This window comes from Panthera pardus, unplaced genomic scaffold, assembly GCF_024362965.1.
Source record: "Panthera pardus isolate Hobbes unplaced genomic scaffold, ASM2436296v1 HiC_scaffold_12, whole genome shotgun sequence".
Taxonomy (NCBI): Eukaryota; Metazoa; Chordata; class Mammalia; order Carnivora; family Felidae; genus Panthera; species Panthera pardus.
In genome coordinates this window covers 2,705,132-2,732,115 of record NW_026526677.1, presented here as the reverse complement: position 1 = coordinate 2,732,115, position 26,984 = coordinate 2,705,132, and the positions used below count along the sequence as shown (strand labels likewise).

Here is a 26,984-nt window from a genome sequence, read left to right as displayed (position 1 = left end):
ACGGGACTCTGACGCGGCGTCTTTTGGCTCTCGGTGAACCTGTGAAACGCACCGGCCGGGTACAAGGTGAGGGCGGGCCTCGGGGCAGAGAGTAGGAGAGCGGAGGTGCGCGCGCCTGTGCCCTGGTGGTCCTGCTCCGGGCTGGTGCTCAGTGCATCTTGCGGGGGGTGCAGGCAGAGGAAGGGACGGGCCTCGGCCGGCTCCTCCCTCTAAAGTTCATCTTGACGCAGCGACACCGTGGCGGCAAGCCCGCCAATGGTGGATCGCAGACTCGCTGTGGGGCGGCGAGGCGGCCGGGAGGTCCTGTCCCCGGCCTTGGCGCGGGACAGAAGGCATCGCCCTCCAGCTTCCCAGCTTTGTGGTTTACTTAGGCAACGACCACTGAGGTCACCGCGGGAGGCTCCCGTGAATTCTGAGAAGGGAGCAAGAGCCGCAGCTCACAGATCGTCTTCGGGCGGCATCCCGTAACAGCCCCTTTGCGGTCGGACTCGGGAGGCGTCGCTTCGTGCCTTCTGCCTTTCAGCGTGGCACCTGGGGATGCCTTGTCCGGGAGCGGCGTGGGAGGTGTTAGACTCGGTCCGTCTTACTCCGTTTGGAGCGTAACTTTATCGTTTAGGCTTGTGATTGCGTGTTGGGCGAGCGCGGCGTGATCTTGACTCAGAGACTCCGATCGGGGATTCCACCCGGATCGCCCCCTCTTTGGAGATCATGCCCGTGACGCGTGTCTCGGGAGTGCCGGGCACCAAGGCCCCGGGAAGCCAGCCGGCGGGAGCTCACTGGGCACCACGGTGTCACCGAGTAAAATGCACAGCATCTTCGCCAACACGCCCGTCCTCGTCTTTTTATCTTGAACGGACGCTCGGGGCACCTGTGCATGCCCTACAGTCCTTTGCTGCCACATCGGTTGGAAGCTCCCGGGCCGATTTTTGTCCCCGTTCGGATGCCATCCCTCCCCCGGGCCTTAGACGCTCATCCTCAGATCTGTGCTGTTCCCTCCCAGGCAAACAGAGGAGTATTTTCTCCCCCGGATGCTGCAGAGCCTGACAAAGCAGGTGAGTCTCTGGGGACAGAACCTGTCGCTCTTGGAGGCCGTGGTATGCCCTGGGGGCAGGCCCCTGTGGGCCGAGGCCACAGCGGCACCTGGCTGGCGTGCGGGGAGAGGTTCCTGCACGAGGAGGGAGGGTGGCGCCCCCGAAGCCCGGCCTGTCGGTGCTGCCTCGTTCCCGCCCGGCCCACCGTGCTGGGGCCCCGGGGGAGCTGGGGGAGGGGTCCCCGCCCCACCTTGCCGGGGCTGGTGCTTGGGCCTCCGGGTCACCCGGGAAGCTGTGGGGGGTGGGGGGCTGTGAGGGTTCTAGTTATAAAACCCAAGCAAGACATTACCTGGCTGCCTGCTCGTTCTGTGAAGGCCCAGCTTCAGAAATCTCTTGTCTTTTGGAGCTGGCTTGGGCCAGGCCTTTAGAGCTTTGATCTCCAGCCTTAGCCGGGGGGCCTCGTCCAGCCTCTTCCTAGTGGCAGCTGCTGGGGTGACAGCTGAAACCCTGTTCTGGCCACTTCCCACGGGTGGTTGGAAGCCAGGGGCACAGAGCAGGTGTCGGGGGGAGGCCTGACTGGTCTGGTTTCTGTCCGAGGTCCCATTCTGGTGTGAAGTGTGTTAATTTGCTCAGGCTGCATAACACAGCACCAGAGATGGAGGGCAGGGGGTGCGGGTTGTTGTTAAACAGCAGATACTTGGCTCCCGGTCCTGGAGGCCGGAGCCCGAGGTCCAGGCGTGGGTGGGGCCGGGGCCTCCCGAGGCCTCTCTCCTTGTGTGTGGCCGGCCGTCCTCTCCCTGTGTCCTCGCGGGGTCGTCCCTCCGTGCGTGTCTGTGTCCCGATCCCCTCTTCTTACAAGGACCCCGTGGTCACCTTGATCACCTCTGCAAAGTCCCGGCTCCAGATACAGTCACGTTCAGAGGTGCTGGGGGTCAGGACCCCAGCACAGAAATTTGAGTGGGACGCAGCTCCTCCCAGGCCGCCAGGTTCTCCGCGCCCCTAATTACTGCCCTTCCGGCAGCTCATGAGGGTCCGGACTCTCTCAGTGGAGGGCCCGGCAGGGGTTCCGCTGGACCTTAGCGACGGACCCGAGCTGGACCAGGGGTCCCTCTCCCCTCATTCCTCCCAGTTCCAGCTCCATTTGCCTCTTGGCCGTCTCTGCCTCTTCCCTGGAGGACGGCGGCTGCCTGGCCGCTGGGCGGCTGCCCCCATTCAGGAGCCAGATTACATCACCGGCATTGGGTTTGATTCTTGAGCCAGGCTCCTCGAGGGGCCGGCTTGGGCTCAGCACCCCCTGTGCGGACACTCCGGGACGGGCACAGCCAAGGTTGGGCAGGGGCGCTCAGCCGGGTCCGGTCACCTCCCACGTGTCCCGGAAACTCATTTGACCGTGAAGTGTAGCAGCGGGCTAGTTTGAAAACCCTCCTGACCCAGAACACGGAACGCACCCATGAGTGCGTTTCCCCGTGTCCGTGTGTGTGTCTGGCGGGGAGCCCGTGTCTGAAGCATGTCGACACAGCCCTGACCGGGAGCTGCACCCCATTTCATCTTGCGGGGTCCCAGTGTGTCCTGGGGGCCTTGCCGGTGGAGATGACTGAGCCCTTGTGGGGTATGGTCTGAAGTTGCACGGATTTGGCTTGGCGGTTGACCAAGGGCGGTGGCTTGAATCGGCCCCGGTGACCGCCCGCGGATTTGAGTTCCGGGGCGTGTTCGGGAACAAGGGAAGGGCAGCGCGGGACCTGCCACACGTGGACACGTTGGGCCCCGTGGCCCTGAGCCCTGGCCACCTCACGGCAAGATGGCGTGTGGGTCCCGGCCGTCCCCGTGGGCTATTTGCCAGGTGCCCGGTGGCCAGCATGGGGTCCCGTGTGAGGGCTTTCTTCGCAGCCACGGGGAGCAGGGCCAGGTTTACGCCGTGGTTCTTGCCTTCGGCAGCCGAGGGTGTCGGACTCGCGCACACGCATCGGGGAACCCGACCCAGCGTGCTCGGCCGTGTTCCCTGTCTCAGGATCAGTTCTCGCCGCGTCTGTAGCTTTGGGATCAGGAGAGGGAGCCAAGTTGGACCAAGACAGCAAGTCAGGGCTGTCCGCGTGCCTGAGAGCGTCCCACACCCGCCTGACCGGTCAGCACACGGAGGCCCCGGCGCCTCGTCTGCCCCGGCCCTGGGATGCCGCCATTCGTGGCTTGTTAACGTGGCTCTTGATGACAGACACGCTTGCTTCTGGCCCTGCCACTCAGGAGCGGGGTCACTTTTCTCAGGTTTCTCGCATGACCCTCGGGTCATTCCTGGCACAGGTGGGACGATCCGGTCACACTGTCGGGAGCACGGATGATGCCGAAAAGGGCTTTGGGCCTTGGCAGGCGTGGAGTGACCCTGGACAAACGAGACCCTTTATTCCTTTCTTTTTTTTTTTTTTTTTAAATTTTTAGAGCATGTGCACGACAACGGGAGAGGGGCAGAGGGAGAGAGAGAGAGACAAAAGCAGGCTCCATGCTCCGTGCAGAGCCTGACATGGGGCTCAGTCCCACGACCCTGGGATCATGACCTGAGCTGAAATCAAGAGTCAGGCTCTGAACCGAATGAGCCACGCAGGCGCCCCAAGACCCTTTATTCTTTTTTTTTTTTTTTTAACGTTTATTTATTTTTGAGATAGAGAGAGACAGAGCATGAATGGGGGAGGGTCAGAGAGAGGGAGACACAGAATCCGAAACAGGCTCCAGGCTCTGAACTGTCAGCACAGAGCCCGACGTGGGGCTCGAACTCATGGACCGCGAGATCATGACCTGAGCCGAAGTCGGCCGCCCAACCGACTGAGCCACCCAGTCGCCCCAAGACCCTTTATTCTTAATAACGATGATGGCGACGGGGATTTGTGCCCATGGAAACTTCCGGAGTGGAGTGACGGCTTGCCGGGGCCACAGAGGGCCCTGTGGCAGCTCAGAGCACAGCTCCTGCCTAGTGAACGCTGTGACCAGAGGCCCCGGGGGTCAGCAGGGGAGATGCCGGGCCGCCTGGGTGGGGAGTGCTCCCCAGCTGGGCAGGGACTCACTGGGGCTGGAAGTAAAAGGGCAGTGAGGTCGGGACGCAGCCCAGATGGGACGGCCAAGGGGTCTCGTGCCCTCCTGTCCCCTGACCGCAGGAAACCGTGCCCTTTGGAGACGCGGTGCTGGCCACCCGCGACACCTGCATCGGGAGCGAGATCTGTGAGGAGCTCTGGACGCCCCACAGGTCAGCCCCGGCCCCGGCCTGGCGGGTGGCCGCAGGTGGAGACAGCGGGGCTGGGCGGGCGGGGCACGCGGCCCATCCTGCCGTCAACCGCCGTCTGCCCGCAGCCCGCACGTGGACATGGGCCTGGACGGCGTGGAGATCTTCACCAACGCCTCGGGCAGCCACCACGTGCTGCGCAAAGCCCACGCCAGGGTGGATCTGGTGACCATGGCTACCACCAAGGTAGGCGCTGGGCCGCCATGCTGGGGCACGCGTGCCGCGGGCCCGTGCCGCGTCCGTCCCGCACACCCCCGAGTCCCCGGTGCCCACGCAGGGCCAGGCCCGCACGACGGACATCGGTGCCCGCAGTTTCGGCCGGCGCTCTGCAAACGGGCGCTGACTCGCCCTCTGGGGCCTCACGCGCCCGACCTCCCCTGACCCTGTGAGGCAAGCAGGGCACCTCCTGCCCCGGCGTCAGGCCCCTGGGGCCCGAGGCACCATCGAGGGACAAGTGACGCGCTGGCCGCATGCTCAGTGGTTCCGAGCTGGAGCGCAGGGAGCTGTCCCGAGGCGCTGCCCTTGCTGGGCAGCGTGACCCCGCGAGGGGCGGGTTTGGGTCTCTGTGCCACGCTGTGGGGTTTGTCTTCCGTGACCCCCCTCGTCCCGTGTCAGAGACGACAGTCAGTGCCTGAGGGGTGCTGGGGGGCAGCGAGGGGAGGGGCATTGGGCATGATGCCTGGAGGCTGGGAAGGCCGGCGGGTCACTGTCCCGGGCCCTACTGTGCACCCCCCTCCCCACCGTGTGCAGGCACTTTCTCTGTGGGGAAGGGCGGGGGGGGCGGGGGGGTTCCCTGCAGGGCGCCGTTTAAGGCCTTGGGAGGGCCGAGGAAGGGACGGTGATCTCGGTGCCCCCTGCATTCTCCAGAACGGCGGGATCTACTTGCTGGCCAACCAGAAGGGCTGTGACGGGGACCGACTGTACTACGATGGCTGTGCCCTGATAGCCATGAACGGCCACATCTTGGCGCAGGGCTCCCAGTTCTCCCTGGACGACGTGGTGAGAGCGAGCTCGCAAACCCCAGGGGCATCTGCTCCTTTCCGTGACCGAGCCCTCGTGCTGGGCTGTCGTCTCCGGGCCCCCCCCCGCCACGGCCGGCTCCCGCCCCGCCCGGACAGATGAGGCCACCACAGCGCGAGGGTCACACGTGCACGGCCTGGGGGGAGGACCCGGCCCCACGGTCACCCTCGGGGGCAGGCGAGCAGGCAGGTGCTGTGGGGGGCAGGCTGTGTCGTGCCAGGAGAGCTGGTGAGCCCCGGTCCCCCAGGGAGTGAGCAGGCACCGCCTGGTCCCCGCAGGAGGGTGTCCCTCGGCAGGGGCCTCGTGCGTAGAAGCAGGTGGAGGGGAGCTCGCTGAGGCCACTTGACACAACCCGCTGGCTCTTCCCCACGTGTCCGGGCCATGTGTGTTAGCCGTGGGCCTCACAGCGCCCTGGCCCCGAGGCTCCCCCGGGGCAGGCCTCCCTCCGTGGGCCGTCTGGTCTCCCTCGACACGCGAGCGGGCTGGGGTCAGGCACGTCTGTGCGGGGAGGCGTGGGGCGAGCTCAGAGTAGGCGTCGCCGCAGCCCTGGGGCGCGGGGGGCGGGGGACAACCAGGAAGGCAGGCTGAGACACCTGTCCCGTCCTGCCCTGACCGGGCCGACCTCTGAGAAGCTGAGGGAGACCCGCCCTCTGCAGCGAGGACGCGTGTCCGTGCTGTCTGTACGCCGACAGGTCTTTCAAGTTCAGAACAAAAAAAAGGCTGTTCTCACGGGAGACGGACACGAACGCCAGCCGTGCGGACGCCACAAGTGACCCTCGGCTGTGCGGGCGCGAGGGGTCCTCGCGCGGCACCACCCGTGTTCGGGGGGTCGGGTGGAAATGCTAGTTCGGGGGCAGGTGGGAGCGGAAGACAGGTTCGCAGGGACGCGGCAGCGTGAGCTCGTGCCAGGTCGCGAACCCTCCCGTTCGCTTCCTCTGCACTCGGCTCGCTGAGGGGACGCTGGTCCCCTCGCCGCCCCGCTGGGGTTAGGAGGGAAGCAGGTGTGAAACCGAAGTCACGTTTCAAAGCGGAGCGAGTGAACTCCGTGATGCTCTCCTGCTGGGGGGAGAGGGGCGGGAGTTTGGCAGAAGGGACGCTCCCTCCCTCCCAGCTGTCCCCCAGGCCGTGCTCGCCAGGTGACAGCACCCCCACAGGCCTTCAGGTGTTCAGCATTAGCCACGGTAGAGGCGGGTCAAGTTCGTGCAGAAGGCGCCACTCTTCTGCGTCCCACAGGAATGCCCCGCTGTCTTCATGCCGGGTCGGTGTGGCCGGGACGGATGGTGGACGTCAGGGCCACGGGTGCCCTGCGCAGGGTTGACTGGCAGTGGAGGGGGCCACCTGTACCGGGAGGAGCAGGTTCTGGGCCCTGGCCAGGCCTCGGGGCTGGGACCCCAGGGGTCTGCATTTTGGGTGGCTTTGGCGGCCTCTCGCTTCGGGAAATGATGGAAGGACAAACACAAGCCCCTTTTTGCTGGTCTTTGTGGCACGTCCAGAGTGGCCCGAGCCCGGTGCTGACAGCAACAGTTGCCCACGGGGCCGGTGCAGGAGCAGGGTGGCCACGGCCGTCCTGTGTCCCCCTGTGCCGTGCCGGTTAGCTCCCACTGTCCCACACTTGTACGTGAAGAGACAACGTCAGAGTGACATAATCTGATCAGGAGTTATTTTCGTAGAGAAAGGAATAATATGACAAAATGAAATTAAAATTCTCTTTTTTGCAATTTTTTTGAAATCTTATTCTTTTCCTATTTTGTGGTCTTTTTTGACTCTTCATACTCCTGTCTCACCTGGGTTTGAAGGCAGGGAAGTGTCACCCGCTGTCACACAGCAGCACATCTAGGCAGGGGCACTGGCGTGGACTGCCGAGGCTCTGACCACCCGTCTGCCATTGTCCGGCTTGTCCTTCCCCTGTGTGGGCTTGGAGCTTGGGTTGCCTCTCATGGTCACAGGATGGCTGCAGCAGCTCCAGCCATCCCGTCTCCACACAACCACGTCCAAAGCAGCAAAGGGGCCCTTGTCTCCCATGCGTCCGTCTAAGAAGAGAGAAGCTGGCTCAGAGGTCCCGGCCGATACTGATCAGCAGAATCCTGTGCCGTGACGAGGGGACCGCTGCTAGGTGTCCCACTTCACTGGAGGTTCTGGGGGCAGCAGCGAGAGGGCGGGGCTGCGGGTCAGCGACAACACTGGCCGTCCCCTCTCCCCGGGCCCCTAGGGGCCCACAGCTCCCCAGTCCCTGCCGCGGAAGGTGGGGCTCGTCGTGTGCAGTTTGGCGCGTCCGCGAAAACCGCCCAGTTACCCAGCAGTCACGCTTTCCCTTCGAAACCCCCTCCTCCAGGAAGTTCTCACCGCGACGCTGGATTTGGAGGACGTCCGGAGCTACAGAGCAGAGATTTCATCTCGAAACCTGGCGGTGAGTTCTCGTGGACACACGCGGGACGCTTGACAAAGGCCCCGGAGCCCTTTGTGGTTTTTTGCGACGGCAGCTTCTTGGGATGTTCCCCGGCACCCCGTGATTCGGGGGATGTGGCACGCTCACGGGGCCGCACCGCCATCGCCTCGTCGGTGTCCTGACAGCGGGGGACCTCCTCACCCCAAGGAGACTTTCCCGTGCCCGCCCACCTCCACTCCGCATCCCGCCCCCAGCCCGGGCCCCCCACCTGCCCACTGTGGGCGTTTCACGGAGACGAGACCATGAACCTGAGGCCCTTCGTGCGGCTTCTGTCCCTGAGCAGGCCCAGCCGCGTTGTGGCGGGTGTCCGGGCTTCATGCCTCTTCCTGGGCGGGACGACACTGTGACCGTCCGTCCGCCGAGGACACTCAGATCGTCCCCACGCCGGGTCCGTGAGGAGTTCGCTCTGTCGACATGCATGCGAGTTTTTGCGCGGGCGTTCTTCCCGCTTCCCCCGGGTGTGCGCCTAGGAGCGCGGCCGCCGGGCCGCACGGTCACTCTGCTTTAATCCCCGGAGGGGCCACCTCAGCGCACGAGGCTTCCGAGCCTGCCACCGCCCGTCTCTCTGGCTCCAGCCGCCCCGCGGGGGTGGGGCCGCCGCTGTGGGCTTGAGGTGCCTTCCCACTGGCTGACAGTCTGTCCCTCGGCCGGCCCTAGTGGCCTGCGAGGGGGCGTCACTGTCGTGAATCTCCGTCGGCAGGCCAGCAAGGCGAGCCCCTACCCCCGAGTGAAGGTGGACTTCGCCCTCTCGTCCCGCGAGGACCTGCTGGAGCCTCTGTCCGAGCCCCTCGAGTGGAAGTACCACAGTCCCGCCGAGGAGATCAGGTGGCTGCCCGGACGCACGCGGAGGGGTCGTGCTGTGCCCGCGGCCCCTCCCCTCGCCCGCTGCAGGGGCCCAAGCCAGTGCCGACGGCTGGTCCTCACCGCCGGCCCGGGGCGGCTGCTTGGTTAGGAGGAGGCCGTGCTGCTTCGGGGTCGAGGGCGCTGATGCCGCAGCCGGACGGCCTGGCTTCCCCTCCCCCTCCCGGCCCTGTCGCTCCCTCGTGCGGGGGGCTTTGGGCACACTAGCCCCGCCCTTTGCTTTTGCGTCTCGGTTTTCCTGTTTTAAAACGAGCCAAAGGCATCCCCCCTCTCCCAGGGCTGTCTGGGGACAAGAGGGCATTAATTCTCACGAGGCGCTGGGCCCAGCCGCTGCTGGCCGTTCTCACTGGCCCCGCTCCCGCCTCGCCAGCTGCCCCCGGGTAGATTGCGGACGGGTCCGCAGCCCCCGGCCCTGACGCTTCCCATTCTTCTCCAGCCTTGGACCCGCCTGCTGGCTCTGGGATTTCTTAAGACGCAGCCAGCAGGTAAGATTTCCAGTGTTTGCGTTCGGTTCTGTGGGGGGCTGGTGGGTTTTTCCCCCGACGCGAGCCCTGCTTCGCTCTGCCTCGGTCAGGAGCTTAATCCACGTTAGCCAGACGCCAGAGCGCCCCCCGGGGGTTTGGCTCCGCCTTTGGGGTCCCGTCTGATGACGTCCAGAGGGAACGGAATACACGTCCCACTGGTTCTGTGTCGTGACGTCTGTAACTTACCGGGGTTTAGTCCTAGATGTGCATCGCAGCGCGAGGTCTGTTTTCCCTCTAGAATAATCCATCCAGAACGCGCGGCCCACGGCGAGAGCGCTGACGCCCGCACGTTCTTGTGGGTGCCCGTCAGGGTTTGCAGGTGGCGCTGGGCCGAGGTTTGGGCGCGTCGCTTCTCCGAGGCCCTGCCCACACCCGCCTCTGGTTGACCCGTTCCAGGCCGGCTTCTTCTTGCCCCTGAGTGGTGGGGTGGACAGCGCGGCCACCGCCTGCCTCGTCTACTCCATGTGCCGCCAGGTCTGCGAGGCCGTGAATAACGGAAGTAGGTGGCGTCCGTTGGTCTGAGCGAGGCTCCGGGGCTCAGAGGACGGGGTGAGGCGGACCCCGGGTCCCGGCCGTCAAGGGTGAGGGAGGCGCCGCCGATGTGCTCAGATGTCGCAACAGGACCTGGGGACAGCAGGCCAGTGAAGCCCCTTCCCGGGGCTCTGGGCCAGGGCGGCCGTGGCCGTGTGCCCGCAGCGTGGCCTGGAGGGAGGAACACGGACGGCCTCGGGGTCAGGCAAACCCGGGTCGAAAGCCTCCCCCACGCGCTCTGTGTCAGACATCCCCGTGGCGTGCGCGCCAGAAGAGCGAGGGGGTTGCTGCGTAGGAGGGGACGGCCCCCGGGGCGGAGGAGAGGGTCTGGGCCCTGAGCACCGCCTGCTGTCTGCGGGTTCTCAGATCAGGAAGTGCTGGCCGACGTCCGGACCATCGTGGACCAGCTCGACTACACGCCCCGGGACCCCCGAGAGCTCTGCGGGCGCGTGCTGACGACCTGCTACATGGCCAGCGAGAACTCCTCCCGGGAGACGCGTGACAGAGCCGCGGAGTTGGCCCGGCAGATCGGCAGGTAGAGGGGCCGCTGGCGCGAGCCTGGTCCTAGGGAAACCGTGTCTGTTCCCCCCGCCCCCCGTAGCCGCGTCGGATTCCCACGCCTCCGTCCCCGCCCCCTGCTGGCATCCCAGACACCGGCCACCGGGGCTGATGTGCCCCCCGGTGTGGGAGCCCGGGACCCCACTCGCGGCTCTGGGGAGTGGGCTGGCGCTGTGAGGGCCCGCCCCCCTCTTCCCTGGGCCGGAGCAGGGTCGGGGAGGGCATCTCTCCGGTCAGGGAGACTCGGTCCTTTCAGAGTCCTCTGTTCTCAGCCCAAACCGGCCCCCACCCAGCAGTGCTCCTGGGCGCGTCCCCGGAGGAACTGAGAGCGGGGACTTAGGCGTTTTGCCCCCGTGTTCACGGCAGCGTCGAGCACGGCAGCCGGAACGTAGGAGTGGCCAGGTGTCCCTTGGCACACGAGGCAGTGAGCAGATGTGGTCCGTGCCCACGACGGGACGTCGTTCGGCCTCAGAAAGGAACGGGCTTCTGACACCCGCTACCTCGGAAGGACCCCCGAGAACGTGGTGCCCAGGGGAACAGCCCAGCCACGGCACCACGTACCGTGGGCATCTCCGTGGCACGTCCGGACACAGGGCTCCCTGGGGGGGCCGGGGGGGAGAGTCCTGAGCTCCACAGGGGTGGCGTCTGCGCCACACGCGGACGCACCGGGTGCCCCCGGCCCTGCGCACACCTGCCCTTTCCCCTCACAGCCACCACATCGGTCTCGACGTCGACCCCGCGGTCAAGGCCGTCGTGGGCATCTTCAGCCTGGCGACGGGTAAGAGGCCTCTGTTCGCGGTTCACGGAGGAAGCCGCCGGGAAAACCTGGCGCTACAGAACGTGCAGGTGCGCCCCCAGCCCGGCCGGCGTCACGGGGCCCCGCGGGGGAGGCCGGGGGCGTGCGCGCATCTGCGAGAGCGACAGGCTGCGGGTGTCTGCGACGGTGGCACGGGCGCGTGCGCGTGTGTGCGTCTCGGTGCACGTGCTGGTGCACCTGTGAGAGCACGACGGCGTGTGCTGGGGGGGGAGGCGTGTGGGCACAGGCGTGGGTGTGTGAAAATGCGTGAGGGCATGTGAGTGCGTGTGTGTGGGCATGAGAGTGTGTTAGTGAACGTGGGGGCGTGTGCGTGCACACACGTGAGCGTAAGAGGGCACGGGAGCGTGTGTTAGCGTGAGGGCGGGGTGTGTGCACGCGCGCGTGCGTGAGCGTGCACGTAAGGCTCCTGCATCTTCAGGGATCGGGCTGCCGCAGGGGAGCCGGGCCCTGGCCGGTGGGTGGAGGGAGAGAGGGACCCTGGGCCCCAGCCACCGGGCTCTGTCACATCTCTGTCCCTTTTCTCGTGGCCACGGTGGCCTTCCCTCCTCCAGCAAAGCCGGCTGTGAAGGGGGTGGAACGAGTGGCCGAGAGTTCTTTGCAGCCCCATCCTGCCACCGAAGCTCCCTCCGCACCCCGGCTCCGGGTCCTTCCGTCTTTGATCGGGGGCCGCTCGGTGCACCCAGTTATCGCAGGACCCTGTTTCCTCTGGACGCTGGAAAGCTCCCGTGTTACTTGGACTCTTTCTTTGGAGCTGCACGGGGAGCAGGGTGCCAGTGTGTGTGTGCCCCATGCTCGGCACGGGGTGACGTTTGCCGCTGTGTCACCCAGGCTCGGATACGGATGGTCGTGGCCTATCTGTTTGCTCAGCTGAGCCTCTGGGCCCGGGGCGCTCGCGGTGGACTGCTGGTGCTCGGATCGGCCAACGTGGATGAGAGGTGCGTGTGCCCGACTCCCGAGCACCCAGGTCTCCGAGGGTGAGTGCTCCCCAAGGCGGCATGTCCAGGCTCCCTCCAGTTCTCACAGCATCTGTGAGACACACGGTGGCGGGGGCGGGGGGAGGGGTCACGTTACCCCGCGGCTCAGGGCGTGTCTGGCACCCCCAGGACGTCATCACTCCCGAACTTCACGATGACTCAGGTATGGAGACGGGTCGACACTGTCTCCCTCTGGCTCCCCGCCACCGTTCCCGCTCGGGCCAGCTCCGCCTGGCTTGGGCTCTTCCGCGGTGCCGGGTCTGGAATCTGTCACCCCTCCTGCCCCACCCCGCTCGCTTTCACCCGCCCCCCCCGGGCAGTCCCACCACGTCTTCCGCCCTTGCTCTGCGTCCAGTGTTCACTCCCAGCCAGAGAGCCCGTCTCTGACGTGGGCTGGAAATAGTTTCTCGTGGTCTTTGCTGGTCAGGAGAACTCGGAGCCTCCTGTTCTCCAGGTACATTTCAGCTGATCTTCAGGGTGAGCGGTGGAGGCTGGGAGCGCTCCTCCTCCAGCTTCCGTCCCCACCTCTCTCGGCTGTTCTTGCTTGCTCCTTGTTAGCAGAAGGGGTTCGAGAACCTTGTCTCTCATTTATTCATCTGGTCATCCATGCATCAGTCTTTCCATCCGTTTGTCCACCCATCTCCCAACCCGTCCGTCTGTCCACCCATCCATCCACTCACCCGCCCATCCGTCTACCCACCGATCTATCCACTCACTCATCCGTCCATCCATCCATGTGTCCATCCATCTATCCATACGTACACCTGTTCACCCATCCGTCTATCCACCTATCCACCTGTCCGTCTGTCCACCCACCCACCCATCCATCCATCCATCCACTCACCCGCCCATCCCTCTACCCACCCATCCATCCACCCACTCATCCGTCCATCCATCCATGTGTCCATCCATCTATCCATATGTACACCCGTTCACCCATCCGTCTATCCACCTATCCACCTGTCCATCTGTCTGTCCACCCACCCACCCATCCATCCATCCATCCACTCACCCGCCCATCCGTTTACCCACCCATCCATCCACTCACCGCCCATCCATCTACCCACCCGTCCATCCACTCATCCATCCATCCATCCATCCATGTGTCCATCCATCTATCCATACGTACATCTGTTCACCCATCCGTCTATCCACCTATCCACCTGTCCATCTATCTGTCCACCCACCCACCCATCCATCCATCCATCCACTCACCCGCCCATCCGTCTACCCACCCATCCATCCACTCACTCATCCGTCCATCCATCCATGTGTCCATCCATCTGTCCATACGTACACCCGTTCACCCATCCGTCTATCCACCTATCCACCTGTCCATCTGTCTGTCCACCCACCCACCCATCCATCCATCCATCCATCCACTCACCACCCATCCATCTACCCACCCATCCATCCATTCACCGCCCATCCATCTACCCACCCATCCATCCACTCATCCGTCCATCCATCCACGTGTCCATCCATCTATCCATACGTGCATCCATTTACCCATCCGTCTATCTGCCTATCCACCCATCCATCTATCCATCTATCTGTCCACCCACCCATCCATCCATCCATCCATATGTCCCTCCATCCATCCACTCACCCGCTGTCCGTCTACCCACCCATCCATCCACTCACTCATCCCTCCATCCATCCACCTATCCATATGTACATCCATTCACCCATCCGTCTGTGTGCCTATCCACCCATCCATCTGTCCATCCATCCATCCATCCATCCATCCACTCACCCACCCATCCGCCTATCCATCTATCCATCTGTCCACCCACCCATCCATCCATCCATGTGTCCCTCCATCCATCCACTCACCCGCCATCTGTCTACCCACCCATCCATCCACTCACTCATCCATCCATCCATCCACCTATCCATATGTACATCCGTTCACCCATCCATCTGTCCACCTATCCACCCATCTATCTGTCTACTCACCCACCCGCCCATCCATCCATCCATCCATCCACTCACCCGCCATCTGTCTACCCACCCATCCATCCACTCACTCATACGTCCATCCATCCACCTATCCATATGTACATCCGTTCACCCATCCATCTGTCCACCTATCCACCCATCTATCTGTCTACTCACCCACCCGCCCATCCATCCATCCATCCATCCATCCATCCACTCACCCACTCATCCGTCTACCCACCCATCCATCCACTCATCCGTCCATCCATCCATGTGTCCATCCATCTATCCATACGTACGTCCACTCACCCATCCATCTATCCACGTATCCATCCATCCATACATACATGCATATATCCATTCACCCATCCATCATTCCATCCATCCATCCATCCGTCTTTCTATCCGTGGCATGAGTGTCTTAATCTTTCTATATCTTGCTTGTCTGCAAGTGTGTTTTCTGTTAAACATTATATTGGGCTTTTGGATCCTGCTTCCTAATTATGACAATTTAGAGTTAGCACCCTATGGCTGGTGAAAATTCTTGCCATTCCTGTGAACATTTTGTCAATTTTCGTTGCTTTTCTGCTGCCTTCGGTGCTTTTGTAAGGAAATGATGTCTCAGAACAGATGTGACAGCTAGTGTGTATTCAGAGCCTGAGTAGTTGACAACATGGGTGTGTTCTGTTTTGTTTGCTTCTGAACAAGAGTGTGATCTATTATGTAACTGCATCGTTGTACCGGTTTCCCTGTTACAACTCTTGTCCATCGCATTTCATGTTTTAGCAGAAAACAACGATTTTTTCCAGGGTGGGAGTGGGTTTCTGGGTGTTACGTGTTCCTGGATGTCAGTTTAGAAAGTAAACACTTCTGTCTGACACCTGGTTCTCGTGTTCGTCTCTTCCCATCACATTTCGCTGCCAGACCCTTTCCGGGAGGTATTTGGAAGTCTGTCTACAGCTGCAGGAACTTTTCTCGTATTTTACTTCCAACGGTGTTTCTTCCATTGTGTGTGTTTCTTGTACTTGTGGGGCCGACTGTCCCATGCAGCGTCCCCATCTACGATCTCCCCGTTGCCTGCATCCCGGGGTAGAGCGTCAGGTCTGTCCCCTCTGTCACGCTGTTCTTTTTCAAAGTGGTTTCTGATTCTGTGTCTTAACTGCTTCTAAGCTAACTTCGGGTCTGTTGCATTGCGGTGTGCCTGTTCCTCAAGGGATGTTGAACGTCCGCCACGTGTTGGGCATTCTTGGTGCTGTGAACACAACAGAAAAGTAACTGTGGTTTTACTCTAGTGGAAGGAGACGGGTGATAACAACACTTAATCGTGTGTGTAGAGTGGGGAAAGTCTACAGAGAAAAACCAGGGCAGGCAGAGGGAGAGTTTGGGAATTGAGGTTGTTACTGTGGTGGACAGGGAAGGCCTGTCTGAGAAGTTGGCTTCCAAAGGCCTCAGGAGCCAGGAGAGGAGATGCGGCCCGGATAACGGTGTGTGCAAATGTCCTGTGGTGAGAGCCCCCCGGGACAGAGGGTGGTCGTTGTCTCTCTGAAAAGCCCTGTCTTGTCTGAAGGAGGTGCCGGGATCCCAGCTGGGGCAGGTTGGAGGAGAGTGGGCAGTGGATGAGGGACCAGGAGTCAGTTCTTTCCAGAAGTGTGCACCACAGGAGAGGGGAGGGGCAGGGTGGTAGCTGGCAAGACCAGTGGGACGAGAAGGAAGGTGTTTCCTCAAGAGCTGACGAGAGAGGTGTGGCAGGGAGGAGCAGTGTTGCTGACGCAGGAGGGGGGACGCGGCTGGAGAGCTGTCCCCGTGTCCCGAGGAGGTGAGAGCAGGTGGCGAAGCGAGAGGTCGGCTTTATCGGGAGCCCAGCGGGTGTGTCCAGCAGAGTGCACGGCGCAGACGCGGGCCTGGGTGGCGTGGGGTCGGGGCCGTGACCGTCCTCGGTGAAGCAGGAAGCAGAGTCACCGGCCGAGCGACGACGCACAGCAGGCGTTGGGTGTTTGAGGGGAGCTGGTGACGAGCGGGACGGGTCGGGGACGAGGCGGGCGGCCCGGCAGCGGGGACGCCCTGGAGGCAGGGTCGTGCCGCTGCGCACGCACGTGTGTGGGGCAGGGAGCCAGGCGAGCCCGGCAGGGAGAGGGGGGCAGGGGAGCCGAGAAGCGCCAAGGGGAGGCGGAGGCGGCGGGAGCGAGCTGCCGTCCCTGTCCCGCGATCCGCTGGCAGACGGGACTCTGCATCGGGCACACCCGGGGCTGCGGTCGACTGCAGCCGGAGGATGGAGGAAACCAGGCCCAGGCTTCCAGAATCCTCTCCCAGTGGACCCCCCCCCCCACCGACCCCCGGCAACACGCGTGACGGCACGTGGGCAGCACCCACCGCCAGCGAAGCTTGTCAGAGACCCCGCGCCCAGCGTTGGCCCTGGGGGCCGGTCACACGGCCACCCTGTGCCTGGCGCGGACCAAGCCTCGGCTCCCGGAAGGAGAGCAGTGCTCAGCATAAAGTGGTGTTTGAACCAGGAATTTGGAAACCGCGGCCACGGTTTCCAGTAGGGAATGGCAGGAGCACCCCAGATCCCTGGTGCTGGCCGAGCACCCGCCCCACAAGCAGGCCTTTCCGAGACGGCTGTGCTCACGTGCGTCTGCGCAGAGCCTGACCGACAGGAGGCTCTGAGGTCTGGGGGCACCGTCACCGACAGCAGGAGGCTGGGGCCAGGTCGGGGCCGTGAATGGCCAGGGGCAGGTCAGAGGTCAGTGATGAGCGCAGAGGAGGGCTGGAGGAGCCGCCAGAGGCGGTCAGGACAGCCTTGCAGAGAGGGCGGCCCGTCCTGGAGGGGCCGGTGAGTCCAGAAGGCTCCACAAGGGGGCGTGCCACGGGCCCCTCCCCCGCGTCTGTAGGTCCCCGCTTCCCCGGGTGGGGGTCTCGCCACCACCTGCCACGGCCAGAGTAGGCGGGAAGCCGTGTGACTGCAAACCTCCTTCTGCTGCGGGAGGTGAGGCGGCTGGTCCCCGTTCCCCCGTGGCCGGTCTCTGCGTGGGGTCTAGTCGGGGAGTGCGCTGGGGGGCACGCAGGTTGTAGGGACTTTTCCTTTCCCTAAACGAGGTGGGACGACCCTGCAGGGTTTTTCAACCGGTGCAGCGGGTCCGCGGTCCGCTTCCTCCCACCCATGCAGCTCACGCCTGGCAGGGCGGCCTGGCGGGGTGGGGCTGGGGGACGGCGAGCGGGCTTGGCCCCTGGTTGTCTTGCCATCAGGGGGAGAACCGACGGGCTTTGCTGGTGGACCGGGTCAGGTGCGGTGCCCAGGCCGACCCAGCAGCCGAAGGGATGGGCGTGTGTGTGCTCAGATGTCCAGGTGCAGAACCGGGTGGGGAGGTCGAGGCCCAGTGTCGGGAATGCGGCTTTGTGGACAGCCGTGTGGAAGTGTGTGCTGGGCAGTTACACGGGATTCTGGAGAAACCCAGGGGTGAAGCACACCTCTGCCCCGGGGAGTGTACTGATGGTGAAATGCCATCAAAGCTACAAGACCAGCTGGGCCACCGTGGGACTGAATGTTGACAGAGGAGGAGTGGGTCCGGGGTCCCCCAGGTTCCTATGCGAGGGGGCTGCAGATCAGGGGGTCCCACCCAAGAGGAGGAGCCAGCTGGCAGGAGAGGAAGGGGCACCCAGAGCCAGGCAGAGAGGCCGTTCGGGGGCTGATGGGTTGTCGACCAGGCGTGGGGGGCCCGGGGGCCGGCTGCAGGGCCGGGGCGGCTTCTGGAGGGGCCCGGCCCGGAACCTGGCAGTGAAGGCTCGAGAGGGAGCGGCGGGCAGTGGACGTGGCCCCGAGGGTTTCGGTTTGCAGGGCACGGGGACATGGGCCAAGAGAGGGCGGGAAGGTGGGGGACTTTGGGCTTTGCTTACGCTCATGGGAGCAGAAGGGGTCGGCTGCTGGAGTTGACGAAAGTGCCGGGGGCCTCGCTGTCCCGGCCCTGGAGGCATCAGCCCTGGGCTGCCCTGGGGTCCTCGGTTAACCTTCGTGATCTGCTGAAGACGCGTCTCCAGAGCCTGTCACGCGGGGGTTGGGGCTTCGGCATGTGGATCTGGGGGCACACGGACGTTCGGTCCGCGGCAGTGACTTCCCCAGAAAAGTTGTCACTTGAGCTCAACCGGTGCGCGCGCTCAGGCTGGAGCTCAGGCGGAAGCCTGTCTCGTGTTTAACGCGTAAACGTGGCCCTCCCGCCCCCAGGGTGCCCTCCTCCCTTCTGGACTTCGATGCCAAGAGAGAGACGAGGCCGGAGCCTTGCTGGGTGGGTCTCCTGGCCGCCCCGGGCACCGCACCTCCGGACCCTCCCCGACTCTGAGCTGCTGACAAGCTCCCGAGGCAGTGGGGGAGGCACACAGTAAGAGGGACCCCTGGGGTGCGGGGAAGGGAGCCCCGCCCAGGGCAGCACCAGGGACTTAACGGTCCCTCTCTGGTGCCCTGGGGGCCTCACACCCGAGGCCTCGCTCCTTGGTAGGAGTCAGGAGAAGCTGAACAGCAGGAGAAGGTCACTTGTGTGGGTGGAAGCTGGAAGGGCCAAGTGCTCCCGGGACTGGGGAGGACGGACAGGGGGAGGACGGGCAGGACCAGGGGGAGGATGGCAGGACCAGGGGGAGGACGGACAGGACCAGGGGGAGGATGGCAGGACCAGGGGGAGGCCGGGCAGGACCAGGGGGAGGCCGGGCAGGACCAGGGGGAGGACGGACAGGACCAGGGGGAGGCCGGCAGGACCAGGGGGAGGCCGGCAGGACCAGGGGGAGGACGGACAGGACCAGGGGGAGGACGGCAGGACAGGGGGAGGACGGCAGGACAGGGGGAGGACGGCAGGACCAGGGGGAGGACGGCAGGACCAGGGGGAGGACCGACAGGACCAGGGGGAGGACCGACAGGACCAGGGGGAGGATGGCAGGACCAGGGGGAGGACGGACAGGACCAGGGGGAGGACGGGCAGGACCAGGGGGAGGACGGGCAGGACCAGGGGGAGGACGGGCAGGACCAGGGGGAGGACGGCAGGACCAGGGGGAGGACGGCAGGACCAGGGGGAGGACCGACAGGACCAGGGGGAGGACCGACAGGACCAGGGGGAGGACGGCAGGACCAGGGGGAGGACGGACAGGACCAGGGGGAGGCCGGCAGGACCAGGGGGAGGACGGGCAGGACCAGGGGGAGGACGGCAGGACCAGGGGGAGGACGGGCAGGACCAGGGGGAGGACGGGCAGGACCAGGGGGAGGACGGCAGGACCAGGGGGAGGACGGACAGGACCAGGGGGAGGCCGGGCAGGACCAGGGGGAGGACGGCAGGACCAGGGGGAGGACGGCAGGACCAGAGGGAGGACGGGCAGGGGGAGGACGGCAGGACCAGGGGGAGGACAGACAGGACCAGGGGGAAGACGGCAGGACCAGGGGGAAGACAGCAGGACCAGGGGGAGGACAGACAGGACCAGGGGGAAGACAGCAGGACCAGGGGGAGGACAGACAGGACCAGGGGGAGAATGGCAGGACCAGAGGAAGGACGGGCAGGGGGAGGACGGCAGGACCAGGGGGAGGACAGACAGGACCAGGGGGAAGACGGCAGGACCAGGGGGAGGACAGACAGGACCAGGGGGAGGACGGACGGCGGGGGGGGAGGCTGTCCTTGTGCCGGTGTTGAGCGTGTGCTTGGGAGCATTGACGTGTGTGCCTGGCGACACCGGCAGGGGCGGGACCCTCAGAGGCCACCACCAGGAGGTTCAGGCGCGAGGGGCAGGGTGAGGAATGGCCTTGGTGGGGGGGGGGGGGTGGGCCTGGGGAGCCAGCGGAAACCTGCCACCGTCCAGAGGGCAGGCGAGAGAACACGGTGGAGGGAGGGTGTCCCGCGGCCGCCGTGACAGCGGACTCTCGATGACAGCGTCCAGAACAGGCCTCGGGTTGTGGGGAGGGCTGGTTCCCCCTGGAGGCTGGCGGGAGAATCCGTTCCCTGCTGTCTCCAGCTCCTGGAGGCGCCCAGCTGCTTGGCTGCCCCCCCCACCCCCCGCAAAGCCAGCGGGCAGCCTCCCTGCGTCTTTCCCCCTCTGCTCGCGGCCCCCTGACTCTGGCCCCTGCCTCCCTCCTACACCACTCAGCACGTTCGTGACTTCGTTCAGGGCCCACCTGGTAATCCAGGTCAAAACCTCCCCGCGAGGGGCGCCGGGGGGGCCCCTTCGGTTAAGCATCCGACCCTGGATCTCAGCTCAGATCAGGGTCTCCCGCTTTGTGGGATCGAGCCCCGCGTCAGGCCCTGTGATGGCACAGAGCGGGGCCCAGTTGGGATCCCCTCTGTCCCTGTCTCTCTCTCTCTCTCTCTCTCTCGGCTCCTCCCCCCTCACATGCACTCACTCGCTCGCCCTCTCTCGAAAACACCAGCACAATCTCGCCTCAGGGGCCTCAACTCCATTGTGCGAAGTCCTTTTTGCCCACAGGTCACACGTTCTCGGGTTCTGGGTATAGGACGGGGTGACTGGGGGCCGTCTTCCGCCCGCCGCAGGGGTATCTGGGAGGGGTGCTGACAGGTGTGGAGGGGGCCCTCCCTCCTAAGGACCTCACCCCTCGGTCCCACGTCCCGCCGGCCCCGGCTCCGCCCTCCAGACGCGCCGCTCCCGGCTGGATGCTGGCCATTCCCGAATCGGTCTCCTGGCCCCGACGCCTTCCCGGGCGGCTCGAGTGCCTCCCCCGGTCGCCTGCCGCCTCCGCCCTTTGTGGACCGACCGCTGCAGCAGGCCACCCTCCTCCGAGACCCTCCAGCCCGCCGAGCTCTGGCTCCGGGCGTGTTTGCCCAGGACCGGACCCCAGGCGGGACGCGCAGCGCCTCGGCTCAGCCGCACGGACGCCGTGTGCTCTGTCCCCGCAGCCTCCTCGGCTACCTGACCAAGTACGACTGCTCCAGCGCGGACATCAACCCCATAGGCGGCATCAGCAAGACGGACCTCAGGGCCTTCGTCCACTTCTGCCTCGAGCACTTCCAGCTCCCCGCCCTGCAGGGGTGAGTGCCACCCTCCAGACGGGCCCTCCGCGCCCGGCACAGCCCCCTCCCACGCCTCCCTGCTGCCTGACCACAACAGCCCTGCCCTCAGCGGGCACTTGGGGTCCCGCGGCCAGGCCGGCGCCTTCGGGCGGGGGCTCCCCCAGACCCCCTGGCCGTGGGGCGGCGTCTGGAGACCATTCTGGGGATCCCGGCGGCTAGATGCTCCCGGGCACCCTGCGGCGCCCAGGCCAGCCCCACAAGAAAGCATGACCCGTCCCCACGTGCAGGGCGCTCGGCGGAGCAGCCCCGTGTGGGGGCTCCCGCCGTCCGCCCCCGCCCCGGGGCGTGGAGCCCCCCGCATCCACAGCCCTCTCCCCGGGCAAGCCCAGCACCGAGGACGGCGGTGCGGGGTTTTCCCACCGGGCTCACGGGTGCCCAGGCGGCCGTCGGGCCTGATGTCTGTATGTCTTGGCCGCAGCATCCTGGCAGCACCGGCCACCGCAGAGCTGGAGCCCCTGGCCGATGGACGGGTGTCCCAGACGGACGAGGTAGTGGCAGTGGTGGCTCGGTCACCACGCTCCCTCCCCGTGTCCCCGCTTCCTCGTGTCCTCCGGGTGCCTCTGCTGCTTCCTTTGTGCCGCGGGGACCCCTCTCCCATCTCCAGGCTCCTGGCCGGGGATCCCCGCGCCCACTGCCGGTCCTTTGACGTCCGTTTCACTCGGGCTCCTTGAGGCCGACACCTGGGACGGGGGGTGAGAGGGGCAGGTCCCTTGCGGGTGGCGGGGGCGCCACCTCGAAAGAAGCACTCCGGACCCCTCTGTCCGGGCCGGCCCGCGAGCCGTCGGGGCTGGTCGGGGCCGCGCTCTTCCTCCTGTCGCTGCCGGCTCCTTCGTCACGAAGATCGACTTTGCCTCTTCTTCCGAGAGTTTGTGGTTTCAGCTCTCGTATTCAAGTCTGCGACCCGGCAGACTTCGCCGCGTGTGGTGCGGAGGGGACCCGGCTGCAGCCTCGTGCGTGCGGACGGACGGACGTCTCTCCCACCGACTGTCCGGTGCCCGTGGCGTGGAGAGGTGCTTCCGGGCTCCGTTGTGCCGTGAGCGCCCGTCCCTGTCCCGGTGCCACCCGGCTTTGCAGTGAGCTGTGACACGGGGAAGCGTGAGTCCTCCGACGGCGCTCCTCTTTTTCGGCGTGATTCTGGCTCTTCTGGGCCCTTTGAGTTTCTGTATGAACTTGGAGTCATTTTCTGCCACGCCCGCAGCTTGGCTTCTGTGGCAGTTGTGTTGAATCCGTAGCTGCCTTTGGTGGCCGTTGGCTCTGTGACCACATTAGGCCTTCTGAGGCTCGAACGGGGGTGTCCTGTTTGTCCAGGGCGTCCGTGTCCGTCAGCAACATTTTGTTGTTCTCAGAGTGTAAGCGTAAGTGGGCCTGGGGGCCCAGTCGGTTCAGCGGCCGACTTCGGCTCAGGTCACGATCTCGCGGTTCGTGGGTTCGAGCCCCGCGTCGGGCTCTGTGCTGACGGCTCGGAGCCTGGAGCCTGCTTCCGATTCTGTGTCTCCCTCTCTCTCTGCCCCTCCCCCGCTCACGCTCTGTCTCTCTCAAAAACAAACATTAAAAAATTTATTTCCAGGTATTTTATTTTCCTCATTCTATCGTAAATGGAATTGTTTTCCTAATTTGATCATTGGGTGGCTCATTGCCAGTGTACGGGAATGACTTTCCACACTGCCTTTCTGTCTCAGTCTCACTGGTCTCCCCTCCAGTCCGTACGTCCCCTCTGTCCGCGTGCTCGAGGCTTGGCGTGTGCCTCCTCCCGCGTGTTGTCAGAAGGCGGAAGGTTAGGTCACTGATTTGAGATCCTTCTCTCTCTCTCTCTCTCTTTCTTTCTTTCTTTTTTTAAAAATGTTTATTTTGAGAGAGAGAGCAGGGGAGGAGCAGAGAGGGGGGGAGAGAGAATCCCAGGCAGGCTCCGAGCTGTCAACACAGAGTCCGACCGGTGTGGGGCTCGATCCCACAAACCGTGAGATCATGACCTGAGCCGAGATCGAGTGGGACACTTAACCAACTGAGCCCCCAGGCGCCCCGAGATCGTTTTCCTTCTGAATGCAGGTGTTTACGACCATAAACTCCTCCCTCACTGCTGCCCTTCTGTGTTGTGTAAGTCCAGCCACATCGTTTTCTTTCATCCCCAAGTATTTCCTAGTTTTCCTCATGATTTCTTCTCTCGCCCCCTGTTTACTCCAGAGTGTGTGGTTTAATTCCCGCCTATTTGTGAGTTTCCAAAGTTTCTTTCTGTCACCGAATGTGCAATTCTCTTCCTTTCCGGTTGGAGAGCATACTTTGGGCGATTCAGTGTTTTAAAATTCATCGAGGCCAGTTTTCCGGCCTGGCGTTTGGTCTGTCCTGGAGAACGTTCCATGTGCCTCGAGGAGAACGTGTGCTCTGTGGTTGTTGGGCGGAATGTTCCGGAGATGTCTTTTAGGTCTAGTTGGTTTCCAGCGTTCAAGTTATCATCTCCCTGGTGGTTTCTTTGTCTAGTTTTGTACGTTATGGAAAGTGAGGAATTAAAGTCGCCAATGATCACGGTTGAATTTAAGGAATTAAAATGTCATTGCCGGCAAATATTCATGTCCCGCCAAAGAGAGCGGTAAAAGAAGTCCACAGCAAAGACCCGCTAAGCACTGGGACTTGGTGGTGAACCGGCGGGACGTGGCCATTTGTGTGAGTCCCTGGGACAGACAAGCGGGAAGTAACCATGATGGCCCCCGGTGGTCCCAGTGCTGCCGTCGACCCCGGTGACCCGATGGTGGCGGTGTCCCTCGGAAGGGGTCAGGACAGGCTTCCCCAAGGAGGTGACGTCGGAGCTGAGGCCCGAGGGAAGGCCAGGGTGGGCAGTGGGGAGCAGGAGGGAGGGCCTGGTCCTGGGTCCTGCAGGCCCCGGTCGGAGGGGAGGCTGTCCCTCTGTGCCACGAAATGCCAGCGTCAGGGGACCTGAGAAGTGCTGGCTTGTGTGAGCCTCGGTGTGGGGCTGGCTCTCGTGGGGCGCCCTGGGGCCTGGGGGGGGTCGGCCTCACCCCCCAGGGCCGCCGTAACCACATGCCGCGGGCGGACGGCTTACACAGAGGCACCACGTCGGTGTCGGCAGAGCCGTGCTCCCCCCGAGGCTCTGGGGGACGGTCCGGCCTCTCGGTCCCGCTTCCGGGGCTTCCCGGGTCGTGTCACGTCGCCCCAGCCTCCGCCTTCATCCTCACACAGCTTCTCCTCCGCGAGCGTTGTTCCAACCCCATGTCCGGGGCAATCTCGCCTCGGCCTCCTTCGCTTAGCTGCATCCACACAGACCTATTTCCCCAAATACACACCCAGTGTGCCGCCCCCGGGGCCTAGAACGCGCACAGGTCTCCAGCCGGGGCCGCTCTCCTGTCCCTCCCAGCCCCCAAAACCCGGTCTGGATCTTTTCTTCCGAAGGCCCGCTGTGTCGCTGGCGGTGAGGGGGAGCGAGCCCCCGCGTCTGCCCCTGGCCTTTGGGGCCACGTCCCTCCCCCCGGGCGTCCAGTGCCGCGGGCCCAGCGGTGCTGTCCCCTTCCTCCGCAGGAAGACATGGGCATGACGTACGCGGACCTGTCCGTCTACGGCAGACTCCGGAAGGTCGCCAAGACCGGGCCCTATGGCATGTTCTGCAAGCTCGTCAGCCTGTGGAAAGACGTGTGTTCCCCGCGGCAGGTACACCGTGGGCACGTCCCACGGAGCGAAGCCGGCAGGACGGTCCCCGCGCAGGGACCGTTTGGCGGGAGTGAGTCAGTGCAGCGTGGCCTCCAGGGGTAGCCCTCTGACAACCCCCAGTTGTCTCTTACCCTGAGCAGGGCCCGACGCCCCTGCCCGCTGTCCCGCCCGCGGTCAGGCCCGTTGGGGCTCATGCGGTGGTTCCCACGGAACCGCCTGGAAGCCTCGTGCGGTGTATCTTCCCGGGCCCCTGCCGGGGTCTCCTGACCCCGCGTCCGGGGGCGCTGGAGTCGGGAGCCGACACGTTACAGCTCAGCCACCCGTGCTCGTCCACTGCCCCCAGGGGCGGGGTGGGGGGGGGTCCCGTGGAGCCATCAGCTTGCGCCTTGCGGCGTGACGCGGCTGAGGGCCCCGGGCCTTCGCAGCCTTGCGAGCTCGAGGGTCCGCGTGTTCCTTGCCTACCAGGTGGCTGACAAGGTGAGGTGGTTTTTCTGCAAGTACTCCACGAACAGGCACAAAATGACCACGCTCACGCCCGCGTACCACGCGGAAAGCTACAGCCCCGACGACAACAGGTTCGACCTGCGGCCGTTTCTCTACAACACCAGCTGGCCCTGGCAGTTCCGGTGCATAGAGGCCCAGGTGCGTCGGGCGACGAAGGGGCTTCTCCGCGAGCCACAGCTGCGGGGGGGGAACGCCGGCTCGCTGCCGCTTTACGTTCGCGGCCGCGCTTTTTGCGGCCCTGGCGTCCGCAAAGCGCAGGTACGTTTCGGGTCGGCGGGCGCTGTGCCTGGTGCTGCGTCCCTCGCGTGAGTAGCCGTGGGCACCTGGGGCCAGTCGCCGCCCCTCGCGGACGACTCAAGGGTCCAGATGGTTTCACGCCTTCTGAAACCACTCTGCCCTTCCTTTCTGTCTCTGGTTAATTGATGGAGCGAGGAAGGATTAGTAAAACCAAGTGTAAAAGCAAGCGTGGGCCCTTCCCGCCTTCTCCTCTCCAAGGCCAAGCACGGGAGCAGGGCCAAGGGCACTTCGGGCACAGGTAGTAACGGCCCGAGGGAGGGGCAGGCGGCCAGCAGGGAGCCCTCGGACGCACAGAACACGATGTGGTGATGATACGGTGTTGAGCCAGAGAACGCGGCGGGCTGGGAGGACACGCTGTGTACCGGGTGGCCGAGGCAGGCGCCCCTGCAGATGACGTATCTGGAGGGTGGACCCCGGGTCACACTGCACGTCCGGGCCGCGGGCGAGGGGTCACCCCAGGGACAGCGGGCCTTGGCTACAGACATTTCTGCTTGTCGTGCCTGGGGTGGGTTCTGTGCCACTGGCATCTAGTGGGCAGAGTGCAGGGACGCTGCCGGCATCCTGCCCGGGACAGCCCAGCCCCAGACGAGGAATTGGGGGAGGCGGGGCTTGGCTCCCCCGGGGGCACTCAGTGGTGGGGTCCCCCAGATCAGGAATGGGGTTTGGAGGCCGTGCAGCCAAGTAACGGGCCAACGTAGACCCCTCCGAGGACGCATGTGGGCAGATGCAATTCTCCATGGTGTCCTCGTCCGGCAGGGACCCCCGCGATGCGCTGAGGCGCGTCCTGCCAGACTTGCCCAGTGCACGTGCTCTGCACCCTTCCCACGTCTTTGCACACCGCGGGGACTGCCTCGCAGCTGCTCGTCCAGTCCCGCGACGGCCCCCCTAGCTGGGTGTGAACCGGCGTGTTCCACAGCGTGGTTGTTAGCGTCCAGCCGTGGACGTGCGCGTGGCTTCTCCATCTAGGTGCTGCGGCTCGAGAGCAGAGGCTGTCAGGACCTGGATGGCGTGGACTGACGCCCCCCCCCCCCCGAGGCTTCCACCTCGCCGGTGACGGTGCACCCAGAGCGGTGTGCCAGCGTCTCCCTCCACGCCTCGAGGGGGCGGGATCTTGCTCTGGTTCCTTAAAAAAGACTCAAATAAAGAGCGTGTGATTTCTGGGACCTGAGTCCGTTACCTTGTGGGGTGAGGGTCCTGTCCTGGGCCCCCCTCAGTTCCACAGCCTCCCTGGTGCCGAGCGAAGCCCGGCTGGGAGGGGCCCCGCACCACCCGGGAGGGGGCAGAGGCAGCTTGGGGTCTGTGCTGGTCTGCCCCTGCCCAAAGCCTTACCCGGGAAAAGAAACTCGTTAGCAAGGAAAGGAATTTTTCGGTTAACGTGCAGAGCAGTGCAGGGCTTGGGGCGGCTTCAGGTCTGGCTGGATCCAGGGTGTGCACGTGTCCTTAGAACTTGGTTCTCTCCTCCCCGCTGCCCCGCTCGGCTCCTCTCTGCCTCCGCGGGCTTCCTTCATG

The 26,984-nt window shown here is 64.5% G+C and overlaps 1 protein-coding gene across 3 annotated transcripts in view; it reads left to right on the top strand.

Moving 5' to 3' along the window:
- The window catches only part of NADSYN1 (NAD synthetase 1), a 36,998-nt gene extending 10,360 nt beyond the window's left edge, over window positions 1–26,638 (top strand). Inside the window, exons 6-21 of one of the 3 annotated variants that reach the window (XM_053899329.1) lie at window positions 1,001–1,052; window positions 4,172–4,260; window positions 4,365–4,482; window positions 5,164–5,295; window positions 7,649–7,723; window positions 8,463–8,587; window positions 9,060–9,108; window positions 9,544–9,646; window positions 10,045–10,213; window positions 10,947–11,082; window positions 11,882–12,027; window positions 20,844–20,975; window positions 21,436–21,505; window positions 24,546–24,674; window positions 25,140–25,316; window positions 26,442–26,638. In XM_053899329.1, coding sequence (XP_053755304.1) covers window positions 1,001–1,052; window positions 4,172–4,260; window positions 4,365–4,482; window positions 5,164–5,295; window positions 7,649–7,723; window positions 8,463–8,587; window positions 9,060–9,108; window positions 9,544–9,646; window positions 10,045–10,213; window positions 10,947–11,082; window positions 11,882–12,027; window positions 20,844–20,975; window positions 21,436–21,505; window positions 24,546–24,674; window positions 25,140–25,316; window positions 26,442–26,492 — 1,753 coding nt within the window. In that variant the 3' untranslated portion in view covers window positions 26,493–26,638. Of the gene's footprint in view, window positions 1–1,000; window positions 1,053–4,171; window positions 4,261–4,364; window positions 4,483–5,163; window positions 5,296–7,648; window positions 7,724–8,462; window positions 8,588–9,059; window positions 9,109–9,543; window positions 9,647–10,044; window positions 10,214–10,946; window positions 11,083–11,881; window positions 12,028–20,843; window positions 20,976–21,435; window positions 21,506–24,545; window positions 24,675–25,139; window positions 25,317–26,441 lie in introns of those variants that run through there. The other 2 variants (XM_053899330.1, XM_053899331.1) reach the window with 2 other exon arrangements.
- Window positions 26,639–26,984: the final 346 nt, after the last annotated feature.